Source organism: Rattus norvegicus, chromosome 16, assembly GCF_021556685.1.
Source record: "Rattus norvegicus strain SHRSP/BbbUtx chromosome 16, alternate assembly SHRSP_T2T, whole genome shotgun sequence".
Taxonomy (NCBI): Eukaryota; Metazoa; Chordata; class Mammalia; order Rodentia; family Muridae; genus Rattus; species Rattus norvegicus.
In genome coordinates this window covers 66,515,469-66,538,074 of record NC_141549.1, presented here as the reverse complement: position 1 = coordinate 66,538,074, position 22,606 = coordinate 66,515,469, and the positions used below count along the sequence as shown (strand labels likewise).

Here is a 22,606-nt window from a genome sequence, read left to right as displayed (position 1 = left end):
ATATTAGTCAAGTACTCACTGAGCTGTATCTCTGGCCTTCCTTTTAACTTTTTGCTTTGAGACTTAATCACTAAGTTGCACAGGCTGACCTAGTGTACCTGTAACCTAGGTGGTTTTCACTGTCTAATCTTCCTGTTTTAGCCTACTGAGTAACTGGGAGCTCCTTTACTACCAGGCTGGGTTGCTCTGTTCTTTTTTTTTTTTTTTTTTTTGGTTCTTTTTTTCGGAGCTGGGGACCAAACCCAGGGCCTTGCGCTTCCTAGGTAAGCGCTCTACCACTGAGCTAAATCCCCAGCCCCGGTTGCTCTGTTCTTGAGGAGCTTTCCTTCTGACAGTAGCTTGGTACCAGATCTTGTAAGAATGTTAGGTTCAGTAGCTGTGTTCTATTGACATTAGAGGTAACGTTTCCATGTGCGTTAGGCTGGCCTTCTGTTCTCTCCACAGCTGCAGTTTCAGCTGATGCCAGGAGAGGAGGACTTACTGTTGACTAATTTTTGCCAGTACGAGATAGACTAGGTATACTTTGGAGGAGGAGTAGGTGATACCTAGTTCACTGTGTCTACTAATAGGTATTTTTTTGATTCTTACCTTGTCTTCTAAAAGAATAAAGGTTCTTCAAAGCAGTTGTGATAAACAGGTTTCTCTCTAAAGAATGTATGCAAATAATGTATAGATCTTTCATTCTTTTTAAATAAGCGGCAAGCTCTGTGCTGATCCACTTGTTCTGGGATCCTAGATGCCCAGTGTTTCAGGTCTGCTAGTTTATGTTTATAAGATACTTCAAAGGGGTGTTGGGGATTTAGCTCAGTGGTAGAGTGCTTGCCTACCAAGCGCAAGGCCCTGGGTTCGGCCCCCAGCTCCGAAAAAAAGAAAAGAAAAAAAAAAGATACTTCAATATGCCACTATGTGGGGGATGTAAGAATTTAAGGACATACACATGAGGTTTGCTTTTATACATATATCTAAATTGTGTTTCTTTTTACAGGCTTTAGTCAACAATCCCAAAATTGAAGTAGTAGATGGGAAATACGCCTTCAAACCTAAGTACAACTTGAAAGATAAGAAGGCCCTGCTCAGGCTTCTAGATAACCATGACCAGCGAGGACTGGGAGGCATTCTCTTAGAAGACATAGAAGAGGGATTGCCTAATTCTCAGAAAGCTGTCAAGGTAATCATTCTTTTCCTCCTACATCGTAGCTATAGATTGAATTGGTAATGTCTTTTTTAAAATTTTCTTTATCTCCTGAGACACAGGGTCTTACTGTGTAGCCCTGGCTGTCCTGGAACTCAGAGGTCTGTCTGCCTCTACCTCCTGAGAAATGGGAGTGAAAGCATGTGCTACCATGCCCGGCTTCCTATGCTTTTCAGATATATTTGTTTTTATGTATGTGTCTGGGTATCTGCCCACGTCAAGGAAAGGAGAGCATGTTGTTGGATCCCTTGGAGCTGAAGCTGCTACAGGCAGTGTGAGCTGCCTGCTGTTGGTGACGGGACCTGAACTTGGGTCCTAGGGTTAGGGTTAGGGTTAGGATTGGGGGGATATGGAGTTCTTTTTAAAGTGTTTATCCTGGCGTCTTAGTGATCCAGTTAAAGTTTGAACTTTGTGGGGCTGGAGGGATAGATGGTTTAGCAGTTGATTTTGTTCCCAGCACCCACATGGTGGCTCACAGCAATGTCTAACTCCACGTCACAGGGATAGTGGCTTCTCTTCTGACCTCTGAGGGCTAGGCCATACACAATACTCATACCTGCAGTTAGACAAAGCACTTATACTCACAAACTAAAAACACTCGGTGCCACAGAGCCAGAAAGAAAATAATCATCTCTGTGTAATGTTAACAGGTTTTTTTTTTTTGGGGGGGGGGTGGCTTTTGTTTTGTTTTTATGTTGCATCAGGGTTTAATTCTTCAGAAGAGTTCTAGAAAGTTTTTCTCAAAGACATTGGTTTTCTTGTTATTTGAAATAAAAACTCTTCCAACAATAGTGTTTGATAATGCTTACACCGGGAACTAGAGGCATTAAAGCATACTAAGGCCATTGCTTACTAACAAGTTCTGATATCCTAAGGAGTTTGCAGTGAAAGTTAGGGTTATGAACACGACATTTTGGGTTAACTCTGAGACTCACTTGTAAAAGCTTCTTGTTGCCATTGCATGTTGAGCAAGTGCTGAATGGCTGAACTGGACCTCCAGCTTACCCAGCATCAACTAAATGCCTCTGAAGGAATGAAATGGTCTCTTTTGGGAGGTGTAGCAGTGGGAGGAGAGAGTCTGGGTCTCACTATATAGTTCTGCCCAGCATGAACCACTTTTTGTAAACCAGGCTGTTCTTAAACTCACAGAAATGTCTGCCTCCCGAATGCTGGGACTAAAGAGGTGTGTGTGTGTGTGTGTGTGTGTGTGTGTGTGTGTGTGTGTGTGTGTCTGTCTGTCTGTCTGTCTGTCTGTCTGTCTGTCTGTGTCTGTGTCTACCCTGGGCTGTCTTTTGATTTTGAGATAAGACTTCACATGCCTAAGACTGGCCTTAAACTCCTGGTCCTCCTGTTGACATCCTGGGTGCTACTGACGGATAGCCCTGGTGATATAACACCACCAGACGAGCTTCTCACGTGTTACTCAGCTTTCCTGAACCACAGTGAAATAATTGACATAATCAGAGTTACAAACAAAGGGCTTATTTTAGCTTATGATTTTAGAGGTTTCAGTCCATGCTCAGTTTTATGAGACAGTCTACCATGGCAGGAACATATAGTAATGCAAAAGTACCACCACCTTCATGCCCAGGAAGGAAAAGAGAGTCGCAGTCACTCCCTTGGTGATCTAATGACTTCTTATCTTACCTGGCTCCTACTGTGCCACCCTGAGGCCATGCCTTAAAATGTGGGTCTTTTGGGAAATGTTCAAGATCCAGTGTGTAGATTTATCAAAAGTAGAACTATCTTAAATTTTAACTTCATGGCATCAAATTTTGACCTGTATAGATGTTGTAGATAATGACTGTTGTGTATGTGAGTCGTGTGCATACCTGGTGCTGGTGGAGTGCAGAAGACGTGTTGGATCCCTGCAGCTGGAGTTACAGTTGTTCAGGAGCCACCAAGTGGGTGCATGGGACTGAACAAGTGTCTTAACTATGGAAGCGCCCTCCAGCCTGACCTTACTTATTTTAAATGTATAATTCAGAGGGGTTATAGTCATATTCTAATGCTCAAGATTTCCCGAACTGTTGTTGTTTTGCATAACTGAACAGCACCTTTCAACAACTACTCTTTCCCCACTGTTTGTAGCCATTACCAGTGTGTTTGAGTCTGACCTTACCAGTGTCTGTGTTTTTGTGACTAGCTTATTTTTATATCCTTATGGTTCAACTGTTGCAGCACATGGGAGGATTTCCTCCCCTTTGTTATATGTGTACATTGCATTTTTGTTGATCCAGTTATCTAATTTTATTTCTTTTGGCTTTGGTTTTTCTAGACAGGATTTCTCTGTGTAGCCCTTCCTGACTTGGAACTTGCTCTGTAGACCAGGCTGGCCTCAGAGAGATCTACCTGCCTCTGCCTCCGGAGTGCTGGGATTAAAGCATGTGGCACTTCCTGGTTTACATTTTGTTTTAAAAGATGAAATTTTGGCTCTCTTGCCTTATTGCTCTAGCTCTGTCCTCTCCCTCCTGCTCCCCCATCTCAACCCCCCTCCCATGTGCTAATGGCTGGCCTATACTCCTTTACTCTCTCTCTCTGCCTTTCTCTGTCTCTACTGCCCTCTCAACTTCCCTCCCCATGCCCTGTATAACCTCTATTCTATACTTAAAAAAAAATAGATGAAGTTTGAGGGCTGAGGATGTTTTGTAGTCAGTAAAATACTTGTTGGACAAGCATGAGAGCCTGAGTTCAGGTCCCCAGTGCCCAGGCAACAGTACCAGTACCAGCTCCAGGGCACATTAAAACAAGTAGCTCTCAGGGGTTCTCTAGCTCACCTAGGTTCAGTGAGAGATGCTGTCCCACAAAACAGGATGAGGAAGAAGATACCCAAAGTCGATATCTGGATTCTGCATTTCTTCAAGCACTAACAAGGACACAGAAACAGAGACACACATAGACACATGTTCTTTGACAGTTATCTAAGAAATCTGAAAGTATCCACGGAGATAAAATTAGTAAAGAAAGAAATTCAGCTCCAACCTGGAGCACGTAGACTCTAATGATGTACTGTGGGTTGAAAGAAAAGCCTTTGTGTTCTCTCTTTCCTCCCTATATATAGATACAGATGTGTGTGTGTGAGAGAGTATATGTATCATATGTATAGTGTGTGTTTTTAAATGAGTAATTTGATGTTAATTAATTTTTTTTATCTTTAAGGCTTTAGGGGACCAGATTCTATTTGTAAGTCGTCCTGATAAGAAGAAAATACTATTCTTCAATGATAAAAGCTGTCAGTTTTCTGTGGATGAAGGTGAGACATTTTCTGTAGATCTTAAAGTTGCAAGTATGTCACAGTTTTAAGATGATAAAGCTCGCAATACTTATATTGTAAATTAATATTGTTGGCGATTTTAGCATCACCATCTCTTAGCTTATAGCTAAAAGACACATATCTACTATCACATCCTAGAATGCGCTGAAATGCTCACTTGAAAGGTTTTAAGTCATTTGTACATGAAATTACAGTGTAGTGCCTTGTGATTTAATTATTTTTTTAATGAATGTTTTTGCTGGCATGTATTTTTTTGCACCACTTGCATTCCTGATGCCCAACAGAGGCCAGAAGAGGGTACGAGAGCCTTTGAAACTAAAGTTACAGATCTTTGTGAGCCACCTTGTGACTGCTTAGAATCAAACCCAGGTCCTCTGCAAGAGCAGCCCAGTGTCTTCACCACTGAGCCAACTTTCTAGCCCCAGTTCCTGTTTTCTTATGCTGATATCTCACTTGTGCCAAGTAGAATTTAGTTTTGAATGGTCTTAGTCAGGGTTTCTATTCCTGTACAACATCATGACCAAGAAACAAGTTGGGGAGGAAAGGGTTTATTCAGCTTACACTTCCACATTGCTGTTCATCAAAGGAATCAGAACTGGAACTCAAGCAGGTCAGGAAGCAGGAGCTGATGCAAAGGTCATGGAGGGATGTTACTTCCTGGCTTGCTTCCCCTGGCTTGCTCAGCTTGCTCTCTTATAGAATCCAGGACCACCAGCCCAGGGACGGCACCATCCACAATGGGCAGGGCCCTCCTGCCTTGATCACTGATTGAGAAAATGCCTTACAGCTGGGTCTCACGAAGGCATTTCCACAACTGAGGCTCCTCTCTCTCTGATAACTCCAGCTTGTGTCAAGTTGACACACAGAACCAGCCAGGACATGAATCTTGCGGCTATTTCCTTAGTTTTTATTTTTAAAAGGTTTTATTACTGGCTCTGGGTGTGGTGGCCCAGCACTTTGGAGGCAGAGGCTGGTTGGTCCCAGTGAATTCAAGGCCATCCTGGTTTATATACCTGCTCAGAGTCATCCAGGGCTACGTAGTAAGGCAGTATCTCATAAACAGAACCAGACAGTCTCATCGTATATGGACCGTATGGTAGGGCATTTCATACAGTGCTTATGTTGTAGTAAGCATGGTTCCCTCATGTCTTCCTTGCCTTTACTTTCTCACCTCGTCTGGACTTATATTGACATCATAAGCTGAGAAAGACTTGATGCATGATGTGAAAATATAAATATTTGTTGGTGACTGATATTCTCTTGGGAATCTTTCAATTACTAAATTTATAAGAAAGAAATTCATGTTTTTCATTTACGACAATTGTATAGTTGTGTGCTATGCTATTTTGATTTGATCTTTAGAATTTATGAGAGAGAGAGAGAGAGAGAGAGAGAGAATATGAATCTGTGTGTGTCTGTGTGTAACTGAATTCAATGCCTCAAATTTGCCCAACAAGCACTACACACTGTCTCCAGGCCTCTAGCATATTCTTATCTCTGTTTCAGTGTCTCTTTCTCTTTTTTTTTTTTCTTTTTTTCGGAGCTGGGGACCGAATCCAGGGCCTTGTGCTTGCTAGGCAAGCGCTCTACCACTGAGCTAAATCCCCAACCCAGTGTCTCTCTTTGCTCAGCATAAATATGCCACTTAGTTTATTCAACCTTTGTCTTGGCTCCTTTGATGTATCCACATGTTCTTGGTCACAGTTTTTCATGTGAAACTTGCTCTGTAGCATTGTCTGCTCTGGAAGATGTTTGAGTCAAGGTGAGTTGTTGATAGAAAAGAGGTTGAAATAGCCACAGAGAACTTCTTGATAGCAGTTTGTGGAGCCATTTCAGGAATATTCTTTGTTTAACAGTAGTAGAAGTGTGTGTGTGTGTGTGTGTGTGTGTGTGTGTGTGTGTGTGTGTTTGTGTGTGTGTTTGTGTGTGTGTGTGTACAGCATTCTGCCTGCATGTATAACCTAACAGGCCAGAAGAGGGCATCAGATCTCATTGCAGATGGTTGTGAGCCACCATGTGGTTACTGGGAATTGAACTCGGGACTCTGAAGAGCAGCCAGTGCTCTTAACCACTGAGCCATCTCTCCAGCCCCCAGGACCGTGTATTCCTACAGTCTTCTGCTAAGCTATTAATGTTGCCTGTCTCTAATGGGATTTTTCTAAGGATATTGCTGCTTAGCTTTGTTACTAGTTTTCTGTTTGTGTCTTTTACTCGCACTTAGATTATTTACTATTGCATCTAGTTTAGTTTGTCATTTATATGTCCTTTGTTGGCCTAAAATCTTACTTGGCTGGCAGAGACAAATGGGAGTTTTTATTCCCTCACCTCTCCAGATTATAAAAGTAATATATATGACTACATGTGGTAAATTTTCACATAACTTTCACATGAAAGTTATGTTTTTGACTTAGAATACAGAAAAGTAGGCAGGCTTAGCAGTGAAGATCCGGAAGCAGATCTGGGTTCTTTATAGCAACATAGTCAGATTTATAATACATGTATGTGTGTGTGAGTCCAGGTATCCTAGGAAGCTAGAGGGTTTGATTCCCTGAAGCTGGAGTTAAAGGTGGCTGTGAGCCACCCATAATGGCTCTGGGAACTGAACCTGTGTCCTCCGCCAGAGCAGTACGCACTCTAAACCTCACACCCTTTGCTCACATTTCTGCTTCAGCTTGGTTGCTGCTTTCCTGCTCTCCTTGCCTTCATTTTTAACTCGAGTATTAGATTCCTTGGATGCTTGAATGTGCTCAGTAGGATTCTATTGGATTGGTCGTCTTGTACTTTGACAGTATTCTTTTTTTTTTTTTTATTTAATCTTTTTTTTTTTTTTTACATTTTATTTTTTTTATTAACTTGAGTATTTCTTATATACATTTCGAGTGTTATTCCCTTTCCCGGTATCCGGGCAAACCTCCCCCTCCCCCCTCCCCTTCCTTATGGGTGTTCCCCTCCCAACCCTCCCCCCATTGCCGCCCTCCCCCCACCAGTCTAGTTCACTGGGGGTTCAGTCTTAGCAGGACCCAGGGCTTCCCCTTCTACTGGTGCTCTTACTAGGATATTCATTGCTACCTATGAGGTCAGAGTCCAGGGTCAGTCCATGTATAGTCTTTAGGTAGTGGCTTAGTCCCTGGAAGCTCTGCTTGCTTGGCATTGTTGTACATATGGGGTCTCGAGCCCCTTCAAGCTCTTCCAGTTCTTTCTCTGATTCCTTCAACGGGGGTCCTATTCTCAGTTCAGTGGTTTGCTGCTGGCATTCGCCTCTGTATTTGCTGTATTCTGGCTGTGTCTCTCAGGAGCGATCTACATCCGGCTCCTGTCGGTCTGCACTTCTTTGCTTCATCCATCTTGTCTAATTGGGTGGCTGTATATGTATGTGCCACATGTGGGGCAGGCTCTGAATGGGTATTCCTTCAGTCTCTGTTTTAATCTTTGCCTCTCTCTTCCCTGCCAAGGGTATTCTTGTTCCCCTTTTAAAGAAGGAGTGAAGCATTCACATTTTGATCATCCGTCTTGAGTTTCATTTGTTCTAGGCATCTAGGGTAATTCAAGCATTTGGGCTAATAGCCACTTATCAATGAGGTCATACCATGTATGTCTTTCTGTGATTGGGTTAGCTCACTCAGGATGATGTTTTCCAGTTCCAACCATTTGCCTACAAATTTCATAAAGTCGTTGTTTTTGATAGCTGAGTAATATTCCATTGTGTAGATGTACCACATTTTCTGTATCCATTCCTCTGTTGAAGGGCATCTGGGTTCTTTCCAGCTTCTGGCTATTATAAATAAGGCTGCAATGAACATAGTGGAGCACGTGTCTTTTTTATATGTTGGGGCATCTTTTGGGTATATGCCCAAGAGAGGTATAGCTGGATCCTCAGGCAGTTCAATGTCCAATTTTCTGAGGATCCTCCAGACTGATTTCCAGAGTGGTTGTACCAGTCTGCAATCCCACCAACAATGGAGGAGTGTTCCTCTTTCTCCACATCCTCACCAGCATCTGTTGTCCCCTGAGTTTTTGATCTTAGCCATTCTCACTGGTGTGAGGTGAAATCTCAGGGTTGTTTTGATTTGCATTTCCCTTATGACTAAAGATGTTGAACATTTCTTTAGGTGTTTCTCAGCCATTCGGCATTCCTCAGCTGTGAATTCTTTGTTTAGCTCTGAACCCCATTTTTTAATAGGGTTATTTGTTTCCCTGCGGTCTAACTTCTTGAGTTCTTTGTATATTTTGGATATAAGGCCTCTATCTGTTGTAGGATTGGTAAAGATCTTTTCCCAATCTGTTGGTTGCCATTTTGTCCTAACCACAGTGTCCTTTGCCTTACAGAAGCTTTGCAGTTTTATGAGATCCCATTTGTCGATTCTTGATCTTAGAGCGTAAGCCATTGGTGTTTTGTTTAGGAAATTTTTTCCAGTGCCCATGTGTTCCAGATGCTTCCCTAGTTTTTCTTCTATTAGTTTGAGTGTGTCTGGTTTGATGTGGAGGTCCTTGATCCACTTGGACTTAAGCTTTGTACAGGGTGATAAGCATGGATCGATCTGCATTCTTCTACATGTTGACCTCCAGTTGAACCAGCACCATTTGCTGAAAATGCTATCTTTTTTCCATTTGATGGTTTTGGCTCCTTTGTCAAAAATCAAGTGACCATAGGTGTGTGGGTTCATTTCTGGGTCTTCAATTCTATTCCATTGGTCTATCTTTGACAGTATTCTTAGGGTGGTCTTAGCTTTGTATTTACTTTTTTTCTTTTAGGTTTTCTCTTTTGTGTGTCAGTCACAGTAAATTGTGTTTTATTTCAAAATCATCTATTTGTAAATTGCTTCTTTAATGGCAACAGACCTGCAGAAGATGGCTTCCAGAACCTTGATGTTCTGTTATTCTGCTTCTTAATTGCCAACTTTTTATACTTGCTGTGGCTTCTTTGTCAAACTATTATTTTACTCTTGTTGCTTCTTGTTAAGTTTTTACTTTAACAGCATATAATCTGTCAGATCATTTGCTACCTATACTTTGAACAATGATTAATCAGACATTAAAGTTTCACAGTTTTAATGGTTTTGTTGATCTCCTTCAGTACTTTGTATAATTGATATGTTACATATTTTCACGCAGTTTTAAGTCTGTGCATGTCCTTGAATGATAATAGTTTAAGGATCATACTCATTCTCACGTGGGGTTCCTCTCAGTTGCCCTGTGTTACTTTACTGCAGTTCAGTTCTTATATTAGAGTCCTCTCTAGCTCACGTGTAACATCTCTCTCACCTCTGGTTGCCTGACACAGTTTTGCATGGCCTTTGCTTTCACTTGCATCTTCTTTAAGCCATTTCTATTGTGGGTGGCTGTGATTGTCCTTAGCTTTTAACACAATTTCATTTACTTACTTTATGGGTGTGGGTGTTTCACCTGGATATATAGTTGTGCACCATGTGCGTGCCTGGTGCTGGAGGAGGCCAGAAGAGGGAGTTGAATACCCTGTAAACCACCATGTGGGTGTTGGGAATTGAACTTAGGTCCTCTCAAAAGAGCAGCCGGTATACCCAACCACTGCTATCTCTCTAGCTCTTCTTTAAGATTTTTAATCAGTTCTGGTGCCATTTTATATTTCTGTCTTTCATGGGCATCCATCCTACCCTTCCTTTATTTTGAAAATTGTACAACTTATTTTCTTTTACTCTCTACCAACTTTTTTTTGAGACCAGCATCTCACAGTGTTATTCTGGCAGTGTAGCCTCACTCTATAGCCCTAGCTCTGTAGATCAGGCTGGACTCAAAGCTTCCTAAAGTGCCGGGATAAAAGGCATATGCCATCATACCAGGCTTTCTGCAGACTTTTTGTTCTGTTTTTGACAGGGTCTGGTTTTTACTTTAGTCTCTGAATGCTTATGTAAACCTACTAAATAATTTGTTCTGTGTGCAGTAGTCATTAAGTGAAGACATTCTACTAAAGGGTTCTTTTTCTCTTCTAACATTTGTTTGTTTGCTGGGTGGGGACATGTACACCATGGCACTCATGTGGAGAACTATGTGTAGAGTTGGTTCTTCAAACACATGGGTCCTTACAGTTGAACTCAGGTCATCAGGCCTGCTGATAGACTATGCCATCTCGCCAGCCTTGAAGCCTACCTTCTGAAGAAGGTTGTACAAATCTAAAAATACTACAGATAGTCAATATACTAGGAGGGACATAAACAAGCTTTTTGCCATGCTTGTTTAAGGGGGAAGGTGGGTGCAGTTCAGAGATGACCTCGTGAAAATAGATGAGGTTAGCTGAAACCCGAGCCATGTGGAGCCAGCCAGAAGCACGTCCATGACTCCACATTTGATACGTGATAGCTATAGGTAACCAGTAGATGTTTGATGCATGGGCAGCATATGTTCTGTAACTCGTGACTTCCTTAGTCATTGCCTTCAGAATTCTTGGTGAAGCTCTAGAACGTGAAGAGTGTACCTCTTCTATGGTTTACAAAAGCAAGCCATTCTAGGTACAGTATACAATGTAGAAAATGAAGAATTAAAAAATGCAAAATAGTTGTAAACAGTATTGAATTATAAACTCCATTATATTATATATTATATGTATTATATATTATAAACTGGTATTTTTTAGTAGTTAATACCTTCTAGGAAAGATGATGGGAACAGAATTTTCAATTTTGGCAACATTGACATTTGAGGCTGAAATTTTTGTTGTTTTTGTTGTAGATAGTTATTCTGTGCAATATAGAACATTTCTCAGCATTTTTGGCTTGTTTAACTGTCAGAGTCACAGCTTCCCCATGGTGTGAAGCCATAGCTGCCTCCATATATTACCAAATATCCCTTGGGAGGCAGACTTGCTCTGGATGAAGACTGGATTAAAGGTTCAGCTAATATTTATAAAAGAAAGAAGATGGACTGAGATATATGTTCTTTAAGTTCTTTTTTCCACGGGTTCATTTATTTAGCACACTCAGTGAATAAAGTTTTTATTGACCTTATAGGCAGTGACGTGAGAACCTCATTTTGCTAAATGTGCTGCTATTCAGTAGATTAGGTGCATTTCAGTTTATATGTTCAGCTTACCAGTGAGTTTATCAGATGTAACCCATTCATTGTAAGGCAAACATCTGTATGGTACAACATGCTGCATGATAATTTTATAATCATACAGTGCTCCAGAGACATCGTAGGGAAGAGTCATGGACAAGAGCCCTGAGGATACCATACAATTTTTTAGTAGAGTTTGGTATAAATCACTGATATAAACTTAATTTGAAAAAAGTTTTTGTTTATGATGTAAATATGTATTTCAATGTACAACCAATTGAAAATCTACAGATTTTGGAGCTGGGGTATTGTAATAGTTTTTGCCTAGCATATATGAGGCTCTGAGTTCATCCCTAGCCCTGTATCCTTCCACCCTCAGTCATGGCACACTGATACTTGTCTTTGCTGTGGTGGCATCAGTGGTGATGTTTGCTTTAGCCCACTAGGTGTCAGTCTCCACTGTAGCGCAGAAATGCTCTTGCATGGACAAGGTTCAAGCAAGGGAAAGATCACCCTTAATTTTGTCTATAATAAAAGCACATGTCCTACAGTTTGTTCTGTAGGAATTTTCTTAATCAGAAAAGTAAACAAATTGAGACCAAAGCATGCAATTAATTTCAAAAAGACATTTATTTCCTTAAACCAGACTCGTATTAATTTAGATATAATATAAATGTTGATGGTCAAGAACAGTCCGAGGAATTAAATCTGTAGCTTAGACAACATAACTGGGAATCTTTACCTCGTGAGGTTATGATGTGTAAGTACAAGGAAACCTGGTTCCTGATTAGTACATAGGAATTGCTAGTAGTAGTATTGAAAAGACAGTGTCTAAAATAAAAGTTGTTTAGTCTACCTATCTGGCCACTTGTTATCTTGAATCAAGGTTTTGTAGTTTGGGGTTTGATTGGTCAAATAGGAAAGAAGTAGATCAATTTTAATAATCTGGGCTATGTTTGCAACTGTCTTCTACAGCTACATAGTTTAGTGGCTTTTGGTATTTCTGGTGAGAATCCCTGTATGAGACTATCTCCTCATTGCTGATAACTTTTTTTTAGAAGCTTAAACTGTTTCCTCTCTATTCTCAGAGTTCCAGGTTCCTTCTGGAAGCTGCAATTGTTGAGTCTTTACTTTGTACTCTGCTGCTCCTTTAAGTGATTATTTAGTTTTAGTTTTGCAGTGCTGTGAATGAACCTAGGACCTTATACATGCTGGGCAGGTTCTTTACCACAGCACGGCAGCCCATTTTGATGGTTTGGTAACATGTATTCCATGCATGTACTTTAGCACAATTTTTAAGCCGATCGAAAGTTTTTGTTTGTATGTGTCTGTCTGCTGTCTGTCTAGCCAGATGCTGCTATTATGAGTGATGCTTGATCTCATGCATGCATATGGCCATTTTGTTTGTTTGAGACAGAATCTGTCTACATAGCCCTCTCTGTCCTGAACTCAAAGTTCCTGCCTTGGCTTCTTACAAGGTTGGACTGTAACCTGTAAGCTCTTCCTTCCTGAGTTGGATTCAGTCAGTGTTTTATCACAGTAACAGACAGCAAAACAGAACACCTTTGCTTCAGAAATGCCTTCACAGGTCTAACGAGAGGTGTATCTTATAGGTGACTCCAACTCTATCAGGCCAACAGTGAAGATTGTGTCTGTTTATCTTCCTATCCACCTACTTTACTATCTGAGATAAGAGTTTCGCTTTTTCCACTTTGGTCCACTCCAGAGTTCAGTCTAGTCCCAGTTATATTGTATCCAGCTTAGTTTGTTTTTAAAGTGACTTGACAATATTAGAGGAAATAAGGATTAAGCTGGGTATGGTGGTAGACACTTTGGTCCCCACACTTGAGAGGCTGAGACAGGTGGGACCTCTTGAGTTTGAGATCACCCTGATCTACAAAGTTCCAGGACAGCCAGGCGACAGAGAAATACTCTGGGAAAACAACAACAACAAAAACAACAAAATAATAAAAATTACCTCGTTTTTTAAGTAGTAGTTTTTTAGAAATGTTTATAAATGTAAAAAGTTTATTCCAGTTTGCACCATTATTGAACATTTTGCATCTTCAAAATGTTAAAAACCAATTAAATTTGGGCTCCTCTCAAGCACTATTGAAATTTGCCTTGTGATCTAATGTTCATCTTAAATATTTGAGTAGCTATAATATATCTATAGCTTCATTGATAACAAAGCCTACAACAGCATTAGGCTAAAAAAAAAAAAAAAGGTAAAGCTTCCATAAAAATGGTACATGCCGGGTTGGGGATTTAGCTCAGTGGTAGAGCACTTCCCTAGCAAGCGCAAGGCCCTGGGTTCGGTCCCCAGCTCCGAAAAAAAAAAAAATGGTACATGCCTGGATTTTCAATACATGGACGGTTGAGGCAGGAGGCCAGGCTGAGTAACATAGCTAGACCTTGGTTTAAAGCACAAAGTACTTGGAGATATAATATAGCTAAGATAGAATCTTTGCTTGGTGTATGCAAGGCCCTGGAATTGGTCATTAGCACTGAAAAAAAAAAGGTAGGTAAATGAGCACAAAGAAATCAGGAAGTTTTCTCTGAAAATGATTTAGTAGCCATGTCTTTAAAGGGAATAGTTAAGTTTTGTTTTAATGCATGAAGAGTATTTATCTTAGATTGGGTTACTATTGCTATTAACACCATGACCAAAGCAAGCTGGGGAGGAAAGGGCTTATTTGGTCTACACTCACACAGCACTGTTCATCACAGGAGATCAGGAGAGGGGCTCAAACAGGGAAGGCGCCTGGAGGCAGGAGCTGATGCAGACCCATGGAGGGTGCTGCTTACTGGCTTGTTCCTCAAGGTTTGCTCAGCCTGCTTTCTTATAACACCTAGAAAAAAACAGTTCAGGGCTAGCACCACCCACAGTAGGCTAGGCCTTCCCCCATCAATCACGAATTAAGATAATGTCCTGCAGCTGGATCTTATGAATGCATTTTGCCCTTAGAAATGAGGTTTCCTCATGGTTTAGCTTGTGTCAAGTTGACATAAAACTAGCCGGGAGAGCATGTATTTTGAGGTTCTGTGTTAATGAACAAATTCATTTGTTAGACCATGGCTAGCACTATCCTAGTAAGGAACACTTTTATGACCATGTAATAAGAAATCTTTAGCACTCAAGCTACTTTTTGTTGTTGTTGTTGTTACTTACTTGGTAGACCCAGGCTGGCTTTAAACTCACAGAGATCCATCTGCCTCTGCCTCCTGAGTGCTGGGATTAAAGGCATGTGTCACCACTCCCTGGCAGCATGCAAACTTTTCCACACATCAAATAAAAAGGCAGATTAAGCAGTTCATTTTCAGAGAATTTAAATTTTACAGTGTTACCATCAGAAGCATGCTAAAAGTCTCTTGAATGAAATTAACCAATGAATAAGTGACTTTTTTTTTTAAGATTTATTTAATTTATAAGTACACTGTAACTATCTTCAGACATACCAGAAGAGGGCATCAGATCTCATTACAGATGGTTGTGAGCCACCATGTGGTTGCTGGGATTTGAACTCAGGACCTCTGGAAGAGCAGCCAGTGCTCTTAACCGCTGAGCCATCTCTCCAGCCCTCATATGTTACTTGTAAGTGAATGATATATTTTCATCTAATGTAGGCAGAATCATCACATTGTCTTAAAGTTTGTCTTTTAAGGGCTGGAGAGAGAATTCTACTGTGAAAAACACTAGTTGCTCTTGTAGGAACCTCTAAAAATGCCTGTAACTTCTGTTTCAGGGAAAATCAGACACCCACTTCTGGACTCTGCAAGCAAGTGTCTGCATGCAAACATCTGCATGCAAACGTGTATGAACCTCTACGTGCATATGCAATATATACACACATACTGATAATTTTAAAGATGAATCTTAAAAAGAAAAACCCTGGTTATTAGGTAGTTGGGAACTTCTAGCTCCTTCTTAGATCATACCCCTATGCCATGCCAGGAATCTGAAAATTTAGGACCTTTTTAGTCTGTCAGGGATCTGAGGTTACAGAACAGTCTATGAACAGATATCCCAAGAGAAGATGAGGTGTGGATACTCACTGAGATAGACAGAATGAGCACTAATCAAAAGAATGTAGCTAAAAGTGTGACGGTATTACTAAAGACCTAGTACTGATTAGTATGAGGACACAGATCTTAAGGGTGCTGTGGATTCAGGGGTACAAATTCCCCCCTCCAAGCCCTTCTCCATAGACTCCATTAGATTCTTAGCAGTGAAGGTTAAGGCTGTTCTTCTAGAGAACCTATGACTTGATTTGATTTCTAGCACCCACCCACATGGTGGCTCACAATTCAATTTCTAGGGCCTCTGATGTTCTTGTGACCTCCACTGCCCTGCTCACATATGGTGCACAACATACATGCAGGAGAAATACCCGTAGTAATGTGGAGTTCCAGAGCACACGCAGACATAGGAGAGACAGTGTAGCAGGGAAACCCAAGACTGGACATCAGCAGCCACTGAAAACACTTCTGGCAAACCAGGCCCTGTCATGAACACAAGGTGTGGCTTTAAGAATTGGAAGCTAGTTCATTATGGCTAACACGAGATAGCGGAAGATCTTGCTGACCAAGCTCACACCCTGACTGGATTGACTCACTCTCTGCAGGCTTGGCAGAGGAAAGGCGTTCCCATTTCCAGGCATACAGACTATTAACTCTGATTTCAACTATCCCACAGAGGATGTCCTGCTTTAAAAAAAAAAAAAAAAGGCATTAAAAAAAGACAAAGGAAATGTCAGTAATGAGACCAAACTTTTTTTTTTTTTCTTTTTTTTTTGGAGCTGGGGACCGAACTCAGGGCCTTGCGCATGCTAGGCAAGTGCTCTACCACTGAGCTAAATCCCCAACCCCGAGACCAAACTTTTAAGACACACATACTTGAACTACTAACTACAACTGCCGGACACAGAATTTAAAATAACTGTTAATGTTGAACTAAGTAGTAGAAAAGGCCAGATCAACTGTTAGGATGAAGTGGAATATTTCAACTAAGAAAATCTAGTGAAAAGTGTGGCGACAGAGCTGAGGAACAGCTCCAGGAGCCTCTCGTAAACATGGTGTAACCACGGGAAATGAACGCTGATACACAAACAGAAGGAAGTGTGAAAAAACCAACTGCACCTTCGAGTTATAGGACAATAGCAGATGGTCTTCATGGATAATTTGAGTCTGAAGGAGATGGTGGAAGAGGCAGTTGAATGGCAGTGGCTAAGAATTTTCCAGAATTAATGACATCAAACCAGGATGGATCTAAATCATGAGGACATGAGATAAGTCGTCCCTCTCCAAACAAACGAAAGAGGAAAACACCAGACATGGTTTATTCAGACTGCTGACCACTGAAGATAAAGACAGTGAGGGAAGAGAAGGAGTCATTACAGAGGGACAAATAATTACAGCAGAGCTCTTAAAAAACTCTGTGTGCGTCTGTCGTTAATCTTAATTGAGTTTACTGCTGCACAGAGTATGGGATAAAAACCTCCTTTTCTGCTTGTAGGTTCAATTATTTTTCTGGCCCACTTTATTTTTTTCGTGTGGGTGTTTTGCATGCATGTATATCTGTATGCACTTACAGGAGACCCACAGAGGCCAGAACTGAAATTAAGAGCCACCATGCGGGTGCTCAGGAAGCCAACCAGGTCCTCTGGAGGAGTAGTTGGTGCTCCTAACTGCTGAGATCTCTCTCCAGCCACACTTGCTCCCCAACCCAAGACACTATTAAAGAGACTTCGTTTCATTTTCTGTTTTTAACATCTTTATTAAAAATCAACTGAGATATTTATTTTAGTGGATGTTAAGACAATCCTCTCTGTACTCTGTGTTCTGTTTCATAGGTTGACATTTCTTTATTTTTAGGCTGCTTTGATTACTGTAGCTTTGCAATGCGGTTTGTGGTCGTGTTGTCTCTTGCCTCCAGCTCTGTTCCTTTTAGCTTAAGATTGCTGTCCTAGTCTTTTGTTAAGTTATGAAGCAAAGCGGCTTATTCAGAGGCTTTCTTGTTAGAATTCTGGGGTATAGGGTGTCAAGTGTTGAAGGTGTGGGAACACACTAAACAATAGCCAGACTAGCTGTGTGAACTTTGATTCTTGAAATAATGCATTAGTCGCTTGCATGTTTTCACATGCACATAGCCTTAGTCGCCATTTGTTTGTTTTAGATTGAAAGAATTTGGAAAAAAATTTATCTTTTTTTTTTTTTTTGCATGAGTATTTTGCCTGCATGTATGTTGGTGCTCTTAACTGCTGAGCAGGGCAGTGGAGGTCACATGGGTGTGAGAGCCCCCAGAACTTGAGTTAGAGATGGTTGTGAGCCACCTTGTAGGTGGGTGCTGGGAATCAAATCTTAGGTCCTCTTGAAGAACAGCCTTAACCACTGAGCCATCACATAGCTTGCAAATGAAGTATGTGACAGTCTGCAGGACGGCTAGGGGACTGGCAAGGATGGGAGGTGCATGTTGGTGTAGGGGTTGGCATCATAGTCAGGAGCTTTCCCTTTCTCGGCTTCCAGAATACACGCTGCAAGACTGCATCACAGGTGGGTGTGTGTGGGGAAGGCTTCAAGGCTGCTCATGAGCCTGGTCGGGAGAGCTGTCTTTAGGAGCAGAATTGAAAGCATAAAGGATTTTTGTTTTGTACATATCCAGTATGAGAATGAGATATCTAGGAGACACTTGCCTTTTTCCTTTGTTCATGGTAAGGAGTGTTCTCCTCTTCCTCTTCATCCTCTTCCTCTTCCTTCTCCTCCTCCTCAAGTGCTAACTGCCTCTTCCCTTTGAAGATGGGAGAAGCTTCAACTACAGCACCCTCCTCCAGCTAAATCATAAAACATAGAGCACACTGGTGGTCCTGTCAGATGCCTTCCAGGTCACATGACCTACTGGTGCTTCTTCCAGCTTTGACATACGTTTGCTCTGTGTCTGTGTCTGTCTCTTTCCTTCTTTTTTGAGACAATGTCTCACTATGTATCCTCATTGTTTGCCTGGAACTTGCTATGTTAGGTGGGGTTGGCCTTGAACTTGCGGAGGTCTGCCTGCTTTGCTTCCCAAGTGCCGGGGTTTAAGGTATTTCTTTGTTTTCTTAGTGAAATCTCAGACGTGTTAATTTAGGCCCAGGACATATAATCTTCAAGGTGAATTTTGATCGCCAGGATGTTATGGTTTATACAAATTTATGGAAAAATAATTTTTGTTTAACTTTCTGGGTTTGTCTTCTTGGTATAGAGTTCCAGAAACTGTGGAGGAGTGTTACTGTGGATTCAATGGATGAGGAGAAAATTGAAGAGTATCTGAAGCGACAGGGTATTTCTTCCATGCAGGAATCTGGACCAAAGAAAGTGGTATGTAGTCTTTAGAAAAGCAGTTTGTCCCTTCTCTTAACAGTTAGCTGCTTCTCATCCTGCTCTCCAACTATTGAGGAAGTGATTCCCTTTGATGGAGACAGCACAGAAATTCACTGCCTCTTAATGACTCAATAAGTTGTGTTATGCTTTCGTGCCTGCCTGTTCTTTTCCAGTGGAGGTTTATAAAGCCTCGTGGTGTCAGAAGGCACCAGGTCTAGCTGGAGGCTGGGTATGTGCTGTGAAGGGGGTGTTTGAGGCTGGGCCTCCAAGCAAGAACCAGGGAAGGCTCAGAACCCTGTGCCTATGCTGCTGGTCTTTGGGCTTGTTGAGTAAATGTTAACCATCTGCCCCTAGGGTCACTTGTGTTTAACTGTCTTTACCTTGTCCTGCAGGCCTCTATTCAGAGAAGGAAAAAGCCTGCTTCACAGAAAAAGCGACGGTTTAAGACTCACAATGAACACTTGGCTGGAGTGCTGAAGGATTACTCGGACATTACCCCTGGCAAATAGGGAATATTTTTATCCATAAAGTTACAGACGCACAGTCAAGATCTTTCTTGATGCTCTCGGGATCTGAAGACTTTCTGCCTTCCCGTCTGCTCCTCAGGACTGAGGAGAGGAGCAATTCAGTTTACAGAACAGGAGCGGATTACCAAACTCATTATTTTCATCCAGCAGGCTAGTGGGACTGGGTGTTCCTGTTTAACTTTCTGGGTTTGTTTGTTTTATTTTACTAGAAAGACACTTAGCATGGCACTCAGGTGTCTGCTGTTTATCTTGATTTCTAAATGGTTCTGGATTCCATGTTTTCTCTTCTGCTTTAGAACAAGTTGGAAGATAGTGCTGAATACAGCCTTTGTTTATTCCAAGAGAAATATTTATAATAAAATCATTTGTAGGAAGATCTTTAAGAAGTTAGGAATTTCAGTTTGTCTCTTCTTGAAAATGGCAGGGAGCAGCTGCAGTCCCTGACTTGTCTGGATGGGTGTTTGGGATGTGACAGAGACTGGAGTCAGTACTGTTGGCACGCTTGAGGACTTCATCTTTGGAACACAGGGTATGCCTCTGGTCAATAAGCTGAGCAATAAAAGTACACTAAATATAATTGTTATGCTTTCTTTTAAAAGGCTAAGCAGTTAATACATTGGATTCATGATTTGCTACCACCTTGAACATGAATGGGGAAACTCTTCTTGCCAACCTGAACATTCGCTTCACCATAGCCCAGTTCTCACTTGAGAGATGTTCTGGCCATTTCTACTGAGGGGCCCTCTGTCATTTGTTACAGTCCAGTTCAATAAGAGCCATTACCAAGTATGGTGAATTTGTAGGGTTTTCCCTGTACTTTGAAGAAGGCATTTCTTTTTTTCTTTTTTTTTTTTGGTTCTTTTTTTTCGGAGCTGGGGACCAAACCCAGGGCCTTGCGCTTCCTAGGTAAGTGCTCTACCACTGAGCTAAATCCCCAGCCCCGAAGAAGGCATTTCTTACCTGCACTTTCCTCTTACGTGCCACGCTCCTTTGAGTTGATCAATCTCGGGTCTTATCTCACATATTAAATGATGTTAGGATATAAAAGCCAGGTTTGACATCCTCAGAAAAGGTGGGACTGTAACCCAAAGCACTGGACTCTGATGAATACTTCATTCATTGCTTTACCTTTTTTTTTTTTAACCTCTGAGCTCCAAAATACAATCTAAGAAGATGTCACATTGTGGTTTCCATATCAGTTAGAATATAAGGAATGTATTGTCTTACTTGGTGTCTCAAGGTTTTGGCTCATAGGATCTGTAATGCTTCCCCATAAATTTAGAATTCACTTACCTCTTAGCAGTACCTCCACTTGCAAACCATGTTCTCCAAGCTAGGTTATGGCCAAGGTCTGGAAGGGCAAGTCTGTCTGTCTTCCTGCTTCATCTGGCTTTATAAGGAAGGAGGCAGACCTGAGGCCTCCTGGACAGGTAGGTGCTCATATACATGCTTTACTGTCAGGTCTGTGCTGGTGATTTCTAGCTCAGCCTGCCCTTGTTTGTTTTCTTAGGGACTGGTCTAATAATTAATTCTATTTTTTACCTCACTCCACAGAAATGAAGAAACTAAATCTAGAAAAACTAGTATTTCATTGTCAAACTGTAAATTCTCTAATTTTGTTTCATTCGCTTGCATTGTCTTCCATGCGACTGTTCTCTTTGTTGTTCTCTGTGCTGAAGTACTAGACGGTATCACTGGGAGGTGTGTAGGGAATAGATAGTCTCCGTGGGAAGCTTAAGAGCTTGGTTGTGTTCAGTGGCTTTAATAGAAAAGATTCTGGCAGCAGTTCTTCTGGGTGACTAGTCATTCCTCCAGAAATTTCAAGTTGAAGTCTTGGTCTCACCTCTGTCTGTTCGTGTCAGATCTGCTGCCATTTAGAAGCAGGTGGGAGAATCGAAAGGCCCAGGCAGTCTTCAGTGCATCTGATCTATAATTCATCCCAGTCACAAGAAGCTTTTAGGACTAGCTAAGGGAAATGTAGTTGAACTTAGATAAAGTATAAAAAAATGACCATTTGGCTGCTGCTGTCACAGCCTGTAAATGTGGTCAGATGATGGGTGGACCCAGGGGATGGAGAAACACTCAAGACTTGTTGATGTGAGTACTGGGAAAAAGCCGCGTTGGAACTTCAGTCCTGCTACTTCTGGGGAGTCTGCGGATGTACAGCCCTGGATTTCTCTCGTGAGCCTTTGTTCGGAATCACTAGAGCAGAAGCATGTTCTGAAGGTAGGCACTCATGTGGGACAAATACATTTGGATTTATTGAACTTCCCAGTTCCTGTAATGGCAATCATCCTAGGCATAGAAGATGAAATCTAGTGTCCCCTTTGTTTCTGGTACTGTTTTTTTTACTTTGATTTATTTTTGGGAAGGTTGGGACTTTTTTCTCAGGTTTCACTGTTATTTGCTAGCTGAGACTAGTGATGTGCCTGGGAACCAGCGATGACCTCTTGTCTATCTCATTGCTGTCTGTGGAGCTCCATGTAGGACAGTTCATTGTTTTGCAGCAGGTCTGTCCTGAGAGATGATAGGTGTTCATGAAAGGAAGGCTCAGTGGAAACCTCTCAGACTAATTTGGACCACTTAGCTCTGGCCTGTCTTGTGAATCTGAGGAGAACATGCTTTGGACGGAACAGTCTGCCATTGCCCCTCTTCTGGTTCTAGAGTAAAAGCACATTTTCCTTCACAAAGGTTTTTCCACTAGAAATAACTATGAATGGCTAGTTCTTGACCCTAATACCTTAAACATGTCTTGTCGTAGAAACTGAGTGTGATCTGGCATGCATGGGAGAAATACGTCCCTCTTTAGCAGATGGACAAAGGCTCTCTGGAAGTTGGTTAGCAATTCCTGTGACCTCATGTGACCTCCTGCTTCCTTCCAGTGACATTTCACCTGGCCAGAACACTGCATGCACATGGCTCGTGATAAGTACCTAGAGCCTAAACCAACAGCCTCATCCTCACCAGCCAGTTCTAGAAATGTCAAAACTTTTATTTTTGCACTTGACTACTAGAAGACACTGAACATGTTTGGCAAGTCCTTACACTGAAATCCTGTGTTGTAGTTTTAGGAGAATGCTCCTTTGTCCTGGTAAATATTTTAATTTGAACATTATCTCAAAGTGCATTTAGGTCTGTTTTTGCTCAAAAGACATCTTGGGTGAAATTTAAGCATTTGACCTAATCACATTTCACTGGGGATAGGGATGGGAAAGGGTGTGGTTTTGTAGT

General features: G+C 41.5%; 2 protein-coding genes across 8 annotated transcripts in view; one reads left to right on the top strand and one right to left on the bottom strand.

Annotated features, from left to right (window-relative positions):
- The window catches only part of Gtf2e2 (general transcription factor IIE subunit 2), a 47,276-nt gene extending 27,324 nt beyond the window's left edge, over window positions 1–19,952 (top strand). For 3 of the 8 annotated variants that reach the window (XM_087588372.1, NM_001107318.2, XM_087588376.1), the window contains 4 exon segments: window positions 986–1,168; window positions 4,352–4,445; window positions 18,730–18,845; window positions 19,241–19,952. In XM_087588372.1, coding sequence (XP_087444498.1) covers window positions 986–1,168; window positions 4,352–4,445; window positions 18,730–18,845; window positions 19,241–19,357 — 510 coding nt within the window. In that variant the 3' untranslated portion in view covers window positions 19,358–19,952. 8 annotated transcript variants of the gene reach the window in all.
- Erich1 (glutamate-rich 1) overlaps window positions 1–22,606 on the bottom strand; it is a gene marked incomplete at its 5' end in the record, with an annotated part of 52,793,804 nt that overhangs the window by 17,126,289 nt on the left and 35,644,909 nt on the right.